The 10,690-nt window shown below is 50.2% G+C and overlaps 1 protein-coding gene across 1 annotated transcript; it reads right to left on the bottom strand.

Annotated features, from left to right (window-relative positions):
- Positions 1-577: 577 nt before the first annotated feature.
- Positions 578-4,006, bottom strand: LOC146756415 (uncharacterized). The gene is made up of 2 exons (XM_085524458.1): positions 2,083-4,006; positions 578-1,991 (listed from the first exon to the last, which is right to left on the bottom strand). Exon 2 carries the CDS (start codon positions 1,882-1,884, stop codon positions 820-822), a length of 1,065 nt encoding a protein of 354 aa, XP_085380584.1. The 5' UTR covers positions 1,885-1,991; positions 2,083-4,006; the 3' UTR covers positions 578-819.
- Positions 4,007-10,690: the final 6,684 nt, after the last annotated feature.

Raw genomic sequence — 10,690 nt, 5'->3', positions numbered from 1 at the left:
ACCAGTGTGCATATTCTGTTTTGCTTATAGTTTATTTGCATGTAGATGTTTATATTAAGTATGATGTTGTGATGTAGAATAGCAAGAGCAAATATTACTAAGCCATGACAGTCTTTATCCCTTGCCTCAAACACTTCCATCTATATGGTATTGCTCCTAACAAGGCAAGGGGTTTTCGAAGAGTCCTCACTCTTTCACCTTGTTCCTTTGCTTTTCTTCAAGGAGGTGGCATGCAGGAATGACACAAATGCGTCTCAATGACCCAAATGAGACTCAGCAGCTGTTTTGCAGCCGCCACTAGAGCTCTGACTGTTCTGGGCACCCCATGCCCAGATCTGATGGTGGGGGACTCCTTGGGCACGCTGGACTCAGCCAGAAAATGCTGCTCTGGGTGTCCAGGCTTGGCTGAGTGAGGACAAAACTTCCTGGCCCCAAACAAGGCAGAGGAGCCACGATGCCATGTGAGGTATCTTTATGGCTATCTGTACACTGCACAGCAGGCCCGGCTGCTCCTGCCTCTCCCCTCCATGGGAGCTGGGGGGCTGTGACATGGCACAAATGACTGCAGGCAGAGAGATATGGCAAAGGGAACACAAAGCATTTAATGACAAATCATAGAAAACAATGAGTAACAGAAACAACGCTATTCCTAAAACTGCTATCCCACAACAACTGAGTGCCCAGACAGTGTCCCATCCCACTGCAATGATGGCTTTGGAGGATGGCTCTTTTCTGGAGGGGAGGGATGGGGCTGCTGCTGGTGCCCGTGGAATGCTGCTGCTGCTGCCTGGTGCTGCGGGGCCGGCGAGGAGCTCAGGGTTACAGGTAGCCGTACATGTCAGCTATGGCCATGTCTACCTCCCGCTGCACCAGGAACTGCACGGGGCCGATCTTCATCTGCTGGGCCGCCCGCTGCCGCTCCTCCTGGGCCAGCCTCTTCATGCTCTCCCGCTCGAGCCGCTGCTCGGCTGTGATGGGCAGCGACTCTTCCAGCACTCTGGGTACCGCACGGCCACCCACCCGGGGCCCCACGCAGGGCACAAAGTCCACGGGGCGCTGTGGCCGAGGCTGCTGCTGGTGCAGCTGTGGCAGTGGGTACCTCTGCAGGAATGAGCTCCTCCGTGGTGATGGGCGCAGGCAGCTCTGCACTGTCATCTTGGCTGCATCCTCCTTTCGCACCGTGCTGCCTGCAGGTGCCGGCACTGCCTTGTCTGGGCCTGTGTCTTGGGGCTGGAGGGCAGCAGGGCCGGCACTGGGTGTGGGTTGGGGCTGCACAGAGGGTGGCTGGCGCACCGGCCCCACCGCAGTCACTCTCTGCCCCAGCGGGTGCACGGCCTGGATGGATTCACACAGGTGCACGTGCAGCTCGCTGGCAGTGCCCTTTTGCCCGCTGCTGCTGCCTCCTGTGCTGGTCCCAGGCAGCTTCACTCGAGGAGGGCGTTTACAGCCTTTTCTTTCTTTCCTTTCCTTGCACGGCAGCAGCTTCCTTTTCTTGGTTGGAGCGCTGCTGGTGGGCTGCTCCTTCTGGGAACTCTCCCCTTTCTCGGGGGTGCCAGCAGGCGCAGGGTGTTTGGCCCGCTTGGTGCTGCCCCTCTTTTTCTTATCTGCCACGCAGCAGATAGTAGAGCCTGGTGACGGTGGCAAGGGAGCATGAAGCACCTGGGGCTGCCTTGGCTGCACCTCCTTGATGGGCTGTGTGGGTTGGGCTGAGGGAGGTGTGGTGACAGCCAGTGTGGTTGGCAGCGGACTGAGCTGGGCACTTGCTGGTGGCACGACAGACTGCAACTGTGACAACCCACACTGCAGCTCAGACAGGAACCCAGGGGATGGTGGAAGCCCCCAGAAGGGGTCGCTGGGGATCCTGCTGGCAGCCTGTGCCTCCATGCTGAGCTCTGTGCTTTCCCAGGGGTTGTCAGGGAGCTCAGCGATGAAATGTCCTGGGGCAGGGCTGCTGGGCTTCTTGTGGGGGAACTCAGCAGCTCTTGCCACATCTGAAAATGCAGGATGATCACCGTTTGGGGGACTTCTCACACACACTCTGTGCAAACGCACACCTGTGGGTTCTGCAGCTCCCAAACTCACCATTGATCCAAGAGAGCAAACCCAGATTGCCCGTGATGTCCTCCAGCACATCCGAGCTTGTCACCACTGCTGGGAAAAGCAAGAAAATGCCAAAGGCTCAATGCCAGCTCTCCCATATCATGTTCAACCTGTACCAAGAGATCTCTGGTGGACGTTGGGTTCCCATTACAGATCAGGACGGCAAAGGTAACTGTCAAGCCCAGGGATTAAGACCCCAAGAACACACTGTGAGAACAGTCCCAGGGGGATTCGAACCCGGGCCCTCGTGTTGCAAAGCGGCATTCCTACCACTGCGCCACCGGGGCACACAGGACATCCCCTGCAGCACTGCCCCCGCCCAGAAGTAACAGTCAAATCCCTCCACACTTCATGACAGAGGGCTGAGGACACTCACTTTTGCCTGGCAGTAAGGACGGGCCGTCCCTATCACGTCCCTCTGGGCTCTGAAAGGCGACGCTGGATCTCTGGCAGCCTGCTGGCTGCTTCTGAAGAGAGAAAGGAAGAAACATTGGAGGGAACGTGCAGCCACAGTTTGCTGAGAGGTTCTAGATGGTGCCAGAGATGGGATATCAGAGTGCTGAGACATTATTTATCACTAAGGGAAAACAGCCTGAGCCACGTTCCTGCCATTAGCCCAGGCTGTCAGCAGTGAGCACAGAACCCCACCGCTTATTGAGGGCACAAAGGACCAGTAGGGCTCCTCCCACTCCGTCCCTTCCCTTAAAAGTGAGACAAAGGAAGAAGAACCAAACAAAGAAACCCAGCCATACCTTTCCACTCACAGAGCAGAAATAGAAATAGCGGTCATCTCCTGGCTGAGACATGGCTGGTGAAATCTCAGAGGAAGCTGAAGCTCCCGGGGATCTCTCCACAGGAATGTGCCCCGCTCTTGGAAAGAGCTGGCTTCACTCTTCCTAAGACTGCCTCGAACCCCAAAAATCTCCTTTTGGACAGGAACCTTGCAGAAAGTTGCGACAAGTGAAAAACTGTCAGGAAGAAGCATTTTCCCAGCTTTCTTCTGCACCCAGCCATCTGTGGGGCAGTGAGGCACAAGTTGCTCTCGGGGAAGGCCTCGCTCTCCTTCCTTTGTCATGTCTGACATGAAGCTGGGGTCCCGGCAGCAGTTTTCCAGGGGAGGAATGACATTTCATCATCCTCACCGTAACACGGGATGGAATCTCAACAAGAACCCATTTCTGCAAACAGCCGTGCTGAGGGGCACCGCTGGAGCTGGGAACTCCTCCCCAGCACAGCTTTTCTGCTGAGACACCTCCCGGCAGCCACCCAGCACCAAACCCAGCTCACCTGCTGGGCCTGCTCAGCACAAGCTGAACCAGATCACGCACACGCCACACTGCTGCTTCAGACGGGCTCTCACAGGGTGATCAGCTCCAAGGAGGGCCCAGAGCTCAGTCTGCGTGCAGACACCAGAGCACCAGCTCTGCTCACCAGCTGTGGCACAAACGCTCCCACCCGGCAACGGTTGTGACCTCAGCAAGTGTCTGCATCACTGCTGTCCCTGCTAGGCTCTTGTACCAGCTGCGTAAGGAAGCTATCTTCCATACAATCTAGAAACCTCTTGGACTGCTTCCTCTGATCTTTCTTATATTATATATATATATATATATATGTGCACCAGCATATATCAGGGAAGTTGAAGTCTCCCAAGCAAATGAGTGCTGGCTATCGTGTGACTATAGTGAGATGCTCATAGAACGCCTCACCCATCGATTCATCCTGATAAGGTGGTCTATAACAGACCTTCAGCAAGATGTCACCCCTACAGGCCTTCCCCCTGATCCTTACCCACATGCACTCGTCTTTATCATTCTGAAACCCAAGCTCTATAACATCAAAACTCTAATATAAAGGGCCACACCACCACTCTTTCTTCCTCATCTATCCCTTCTGAAGAGCTTGTAACCATCCATCTCAGCACACTAGTGTCATGGTTTAATAATTTTGTAATTTTTGCTATCAGTATTCCACATCATAACATCATATTAAGCATGAATAATTTTACTGAATCTGCAACTTACAGAAGAAGACTACATCTCCCAGGAAACAACACGATGGGTCACGGGACCTGGACTCTATATTAACTCTGTCGCAGAACAGACTGACGTCTTTCGAGTTCTGGCGTTCAGGGGAGTGTGTGGGAGCCTTCAGCCGTTCGCCTAGATTCACAGTAGGCCTCTCAGTTACGGGACTCATTCTCTCTCCTATTTTGCTTGATTCGTTAGTTCAATTTTCAATTATATTGTATTATATTGTGTTATCCTGTATTTCGATATAGTATTTAGTAAATAAGTGTGCCTCCTTAGATCGTTGCCGCTGTTTTCTTTTCCTAATTAATTTTTTTTCCTTTCGGCCTAGGGCCCCTCCGGGGCCCAAGGCCCCTGTCACGGGCGCAGGTGGATTTTTAGTTCAAACCGTGACAGATTTTGGTGGAGAATGCGGGCAAATTGAGTTGCTGTTTTTCTGTGTTTTCTTCTGTTGCTCTTTTAGCTTTTAACAGAGCTACGAGTTTTTTCTCTGTTAAGGAGCTATCTCATGTTTGCGGTTCCGCAGCTGCGAGCTTGACCTTGAAAGTCCAGGCGGACTGCCAATACTCCAGTATATTTTATAAACACTGCTGAGCTTTGTTTTCTTTTACTTTTTTCTCTCTATTGGAGGAAAAAAAAAAATGTTTTCTCTACTAAATTTGTTTTACCAGGGACTGTGTGCCATTGGTTCCTTTTTTGAGACGCTCCGAACATATTGGGTCATGTTTAAGCTGGCCACTTTTTCTTATGGAGCTATACAATTGTATAATGGATTGAAAGCATGGTTAGCAATGCTCACTTCGTATCTGTATACAGCTCCAGAGGGAGCAACTAATGCAACTAATTATACAGAAATGGTGATTTTTAAGCGTGCTCCTCTTTCTTTCTATGAATCCTTTATGCAGTTCTTGAATGATCAGTGGGCCACACTCTTAATCTCCCTGATCTTACTGTTGATTATTGTAATAATCTCACTCAGTATCTGGATTTGTAACATCCGGAGGAAGTCTTCCCTAGAACCAGAGAATACTGAGTGGCAGGGAATTGAAGAGATTCTCAAAGGACAGACATCTTCAGTGTTATGGAGCTTCACTCCTGAACACTTGAAGAATCCTGAGAGTTTGATTGCATATTTGAGGCAGGAATGTTGTGGCTCAGGCAGATCTCAGGAGGCACAAATGATTTTGGGCCTAGCTAATGCTTATCGGGCCTTAGTCAATAACATTCCTGAGAGGGAAGTTTTTGAAGCTGAGAGAGAGAGTCTCAGGGCCGAGAAGGAGAGTCTTAGAGCTGAGGCAGAAAAACTTTGGACTGAGAAGGTAGAGAGAGAAAAAGCTTTTGAAGCTGAGAGAAAAGATCTCCTGTACCAACGAGACTCAATCTGGTACGAGAAAGAGAGTCTTAGAGCTGACGCAGAAAAACTTTGGGATGAGAAGGTAGAGAGAGAAAAAGTTTTTGAAGCTGAGAGAAAAGATCTCCTGTACCAACGAGACTCAATCTGGTACGAGAAAGAGAATCTTAGAGCTGACGCAGAAAAACTTTGGGATGAGAAAAGCTCCCTGCAATCCCAACTCAACACTCTCCAGTCCGAGCACAGCGCCCTCCGGTCCGAGCACGACACTCTCCAGTCCGAGCACAGCGCCCTCCGGTCCGAGCACGACACTCTCCAGTCCGAGCACGGCACCCTCCGGTCCGAGCATGACACTCTCCAGACTGAGCGCGATGCCCTCCGGTCCGAGCACGACACTCTCCAGTCCGAGCACAGCGCCCTCCGGTCCGAGCACAACACTCTCCAGTCCGAGTACAGCGCCCTCCGGTCCGAGTACAACACTCTCCAGACTGAGCGCGATGCCCTCCGGACCGAGCACAATGCCCTCCAGACCGAGCACAACACTCTCCAGTCCAAGTATGACGCCGTCCAGTCTGAGTGCGGCACCCTCCAGGCCAAGCATGATGCCTTCCAATCCAACTACGACACCCTCCAGTCCGAGCACAACACTCTTCAGTCTGTGCATAATGCCCTCCGGTCCGAGCATAACGCTCTTCAGACTGAGCACAATGCCCTCCGGACCGAGCACAACACTCTTCAGTCCGAGCATAATGCCCTCCAGTCCGAGCATAACGCTCTTCAGACCGAGCACAATGCCCTCCAGACCAAGCTCAACACTCTCCAGACTGAGCACACTGCCCTCCAGGCCGAGCATAACGTCCTCCAGTTCGGGTACAACACTCTCCAGTCCAACTACAACAGCCTCCAGACTGAGCTTGGTGCTGTCCAGTTTGAGCGGAACGCTCTCCGAGACCAGCTATGTGCCCTCCAGGGTGAGTTGAATGTATTTAACCAACTACCAGGGGCACATGTAGTCCAATTTGGCCAGCCATTGGGGGCACATGTAGTCCAATCTGACCAGCCACCGGGGGCACAGGTAGTCCAATTGGACCAACCATCTGGGACACCAGATACAATGTTGGTTGCCCCTGTAAGAGGGCGAAAGACAAAACAAGTTTCAACTCAGTTAGAGAAAATGCAGAAGGAGTTAGAAGAGCGGAGGGAGTTAGGAGAGCAGGACTCAGGAGACTCAGGGGAGCAGGGGGAGTCAGAAGACCAGAAGAAGTTGGAGGAGCAGAGGATGTTAGAGGGGTATAAGAAGATGATAGAGGAGCAGAAGATGATAGAGGAGCAGAAGATGATAGAGGAGCAGAAGTTAGAGGAGCAGAGAAAGTTAGGAGGGAGGAAAAAGAAGGAGGGTTACCTGGAGGAAATAACACAAGCATCAGGGTCAGGGTCAGAGTCAGAAGAGGAGCCAAAAGCTACTTTTTCTTTACGAGAATTTCTCAAGTCCAAACTTGTAGATGGGGCAGCCTCATCAACACAGTTGCCACCATCAACACCTGGGACGCTTGATAGAGCAAAAGGTGAGCAAAGTATTACGACCATTATTGATCGATCTTTTAAACTGAGTGAAATTCGAGATCTAAGAAAGGATTACACACGTCAGCCAAAAGAAAATATGGTCACTTGGTTACTTCGCTGCTGGGACAATGGTGCCAACAGTGCATGGCTCGATGGCAGTGAAGCTCGCCAACTGGGTAGCATTTCCAGGGACCCACGTGTGGACAGAGGTATTGGCACATGCCAAAATCGGTCCTACACCCTCTGGAAGCGGATGTTGATAGCGGTAAGAGATAGATTCCCCTTTAAACGGGATTTGGAGCCTGAGAGAAAGAAATGGACTGATATTGAGAAAGGTATCCAGTTTTTGAGAGAAAATGCTCTGGTGGAAATGCTATACAGCCGCGAGTTCAATCGTAATGATCCAGACCAATTACATGATCCTGAAGCAGTCCGCGTTCCACGACAAATGTGGCGTGACTTTACAAAAGCAGCTCCAGAAAAGCATGCCAGTGCACTTGCATTAGTATATGGCAAAGGGGACAGGAAACCCTTTGTGAATGAACTAATTGGCAGACTTCAGGAACTTGAATTATTTATAAGCGCCACAGAAGTTAATCTGTATACTTCAGCCATTGTCAAAATTGTGGAAAGGTTAAACGAAGTGGAGGGAACACAAAATGATATTATTGACAAATTGGCTAATGTGCCTGATGTAGATGAATCCACGGTGGTACAAGATGATGGAAACCAGGATTTCCACAATCGCCTATTGAGGAAGCTAAACAACATGAGTTCCTCTCGACCTGTACCATCGAAAATCTCAACCATTAAAAAGAGACGTCCTCGTATTCAAGCAAATGACGATGATAAGTCACCTCGAATCAACGATGAGACTACACGTCTTGCCTTGTTGCTTTTCCTCTGTAGTCATGGGGAGGACATGAAGAAGTGGTGTAATTCATCCACCTCTGCACTTCAGGCACGAGTGAAAGAATTACAAGGTGAAACAACTACCAAGGTGAACTCTTCCAAGAAGGGGAGAGTTCCAGTTGCTGCAAGTCAACGAGGTAAACAATAGAGGGGCCCTGCCCCCAGCCAGGGGGGGGAAAGGGACAACAGAGTATACTGGACTGTGTGGATTAAGTGGCCTGGCACATCTCAACCACAGAAATATAAAGCCTTGGTGGACACTGGTGCACAATGCACCCTAATGCCCTCAAGTCACCAAGGGACACAACCAATATATATCCATGGAGTGACTGGGGGTTCCCAAGAATTGACTATGTTGGAGGCCGAAATAAGCCTCACTGGTAAAAACTGGCGAAGGCACCCTATTGTGACTGGTCCAGAGGCTCCATGTATACTGGGAATCGATTACCTTAGGATGGGATATTTCAAGGATCCCAAGGGGTATCGATGGGCCTTTGGGATAGCTGCTGTAAACACAAATGGTGTTAAGCAGCTGTCAACTTTACCTGGTCTGTCAGATGATCCTTCTGCTGTGGGGTTGCTCCAGGTAAAAGACCAAGAGGTACCAATTGCCACCAAAGTGGTTCACAGACGGCAGTACCGCATCAATAGGGACTCATTGCTCCCCATTCAAAAGCTAATTCGCCAATTAGAAAATCAGGGAGTGATTAGCAAAACGCACTCGCCTTTTAACAGCCCCATATGGCCAGTGCGTAAAACCAGTGGGGAATGGAGGCTGACGGTAGATTACCGTGGCCTGAATGAAGTCACACCTCCATTAAGTGCTGCTGTACCAGACATGCTAGAACTCCAGTATGAATTGGAGTCAAAAGAAGCTAGGTGGTATGCCACCATTGATATTGCTAATGCCTTCTTTTCCATCCCATTGGCTGCAAAATGTAGGCCACAGTTTGCTTTTACCTGGAGAGGTATTCAGTATACCTGGAACCGTTTACCCCAGGGGTGGAAGCACAGCCCAACAATTTGCCATGGATTGATCCAAGCTGTTTTGGAACAGGGTAATGCTCCTGAGCACTTGCAGTATATTGATGATATTGTAGTGTGGGGCCATACAGCAGCAGAGGTTTTCAAAAAAGGGAAACAGATAATCCAAATTCTTTTGAAAGCTGGTTTTGCCATTAAGCGCAGCAAGGTGAAGGGGCCTGCCCAGGAAATCCAGTTCTTAGGTATAAAATGGCAAGATGGACGTCGTCACATCCCAGCAGATGTGATTGACAAAATCACTGCTATGTCTCCGCCCACAAATAAAACAGAGACCCAATCTTTTCTGGGAGTAGTGGGCTTTTGGAGAATGCATGTCCCAAACTACAGACACATAGTGAGCCCTCTCTATCAGGTAACACGGAAGAAGAATAATTTCTCATGGGGTCCTGAGCAGCAGCAGGCTTTTGAGCAGATAAAACAAGAAATAGCCCGTGCCGTGGCCTTGGGGCCAGTACGGACGGGGCAGGATGTGAAGAACATCCTCTACACTGCTGCTGGAGAGAAAGGACCCACCTGGAGTTTGTGGCAAAGAGCCTCAGGAGAGACCCGAGGCCGACCCCTAGGATTTTGGAGTCGAGCATATAAAGGGTCTGAGGAGCGCTACACTCCAACTGAGAAGGAGATCTTAGCCGTGTATGAGGGGGTTCGGGCTGCTTCTGAAGTAGTTGGGACAGAGGTTCTGCTTCTTCTAGCACCTCGTTTGCCAGTAATAAACTGGATGTTTAAAGGACAGGTTCCCTCCACCCATCATGCTACTGATGCCACTTGGAGTAAGTGGATTTCATTAATTACTCAATGAGCTCGAATGGGAAAACTCAGCCGTCCTGGAATTCTAGAAGTGATCATGGACTGGCCTGAGAGTAAAAAAATTGAAACACCACCTACAGAAGAGGTATCACGTGCTAAAGAGGCACCACCATACAATGAGCTACCAGAAAACGAAAAGAAATTTGCCCTATTCACAGACGGATCATGTCGTATTGTAGGGAAGCATCGCAGATGGAAAGCTGCTGTATGGAGCCCCACACGACAAGTTGCAGAGGCCACTGAAGGTAAAGGAGAATCAAGTCAATTCACAGAGGTAAAGGCTGTTCAGCTGGCTTTAGATGTGGCTGAACGGGAGAGGTGGCCAATGCTTCATCTTTATACTGATTCATGGATGGTGGCAAATGCCTTATGGGGGTGGTTGCAACAGTGGGAGGATGATAATTGGCAACGAAAGGGTAAACCTGTTTGGGCTGCTGAACTGTGGAAAGACATTGCTGCCCGAATAAGGAACATTGTTGTAAAGGTGCGCCATGTAGATGCTCATGTGCCTAAAAGTAAGGCTGCTGAAGAACATAAAAATAACCATCAGGTTGATCGAGCTGCCAAAATTGAGGTGGCTCAAATAGACTTGGACTGGCAGAACAAGGGTGAATTATTCCTAGCTCGGTGGGCCCATGAGACTTCAGGTCATCAAGGAAGGGATGCAACATATAAGTGGGCCAGAGACCGAGGGGTGGACTTAACTATGGACGCTATTGCTCAAGTTATTCATGATTGTGAAACATGCGCCATAATTAAACAAGCCAAGAGGATGAAACCTTTTTGGGGGGAAGGGCGATGGCAAAAGTATAAATATGGGGAGGCATGGCAGGTTGATTATATCACCTTGCCACGATCTCGCAATGGTAAGCGTTATGTACTCACC

This window comes from Coturnix japonica, chromosome 27 (assembly GCF_054131305.1).
Source record: "Coturnix japonica strain WE chromosome 27, WE-NBRP24, whole genome shotgun sequence".
In the NCBI taxonomy this organism is placed as follows: domain Eukaryota; kingdom Metazoa; phylum Chordata; class Aves; order Galliformes; family Phasianidae; genus Coturnix; species Coturnix japonica.
The sequence above is the reverse complement of the archived record's forward strand: the minus strand, read 5'-3'. Positions and strand labels throughout refer to the sequence as shown.

Excerpts from the sequence above, each read along its gene's own strand:
- LOC146756415 (XM_085524458.1), bottom strand. The coding sequence starts at position 1,884 with ATGGAGGCACAGGCTGCCAGCAGGATCCCCAGCGACCCCTTCTGGGGG.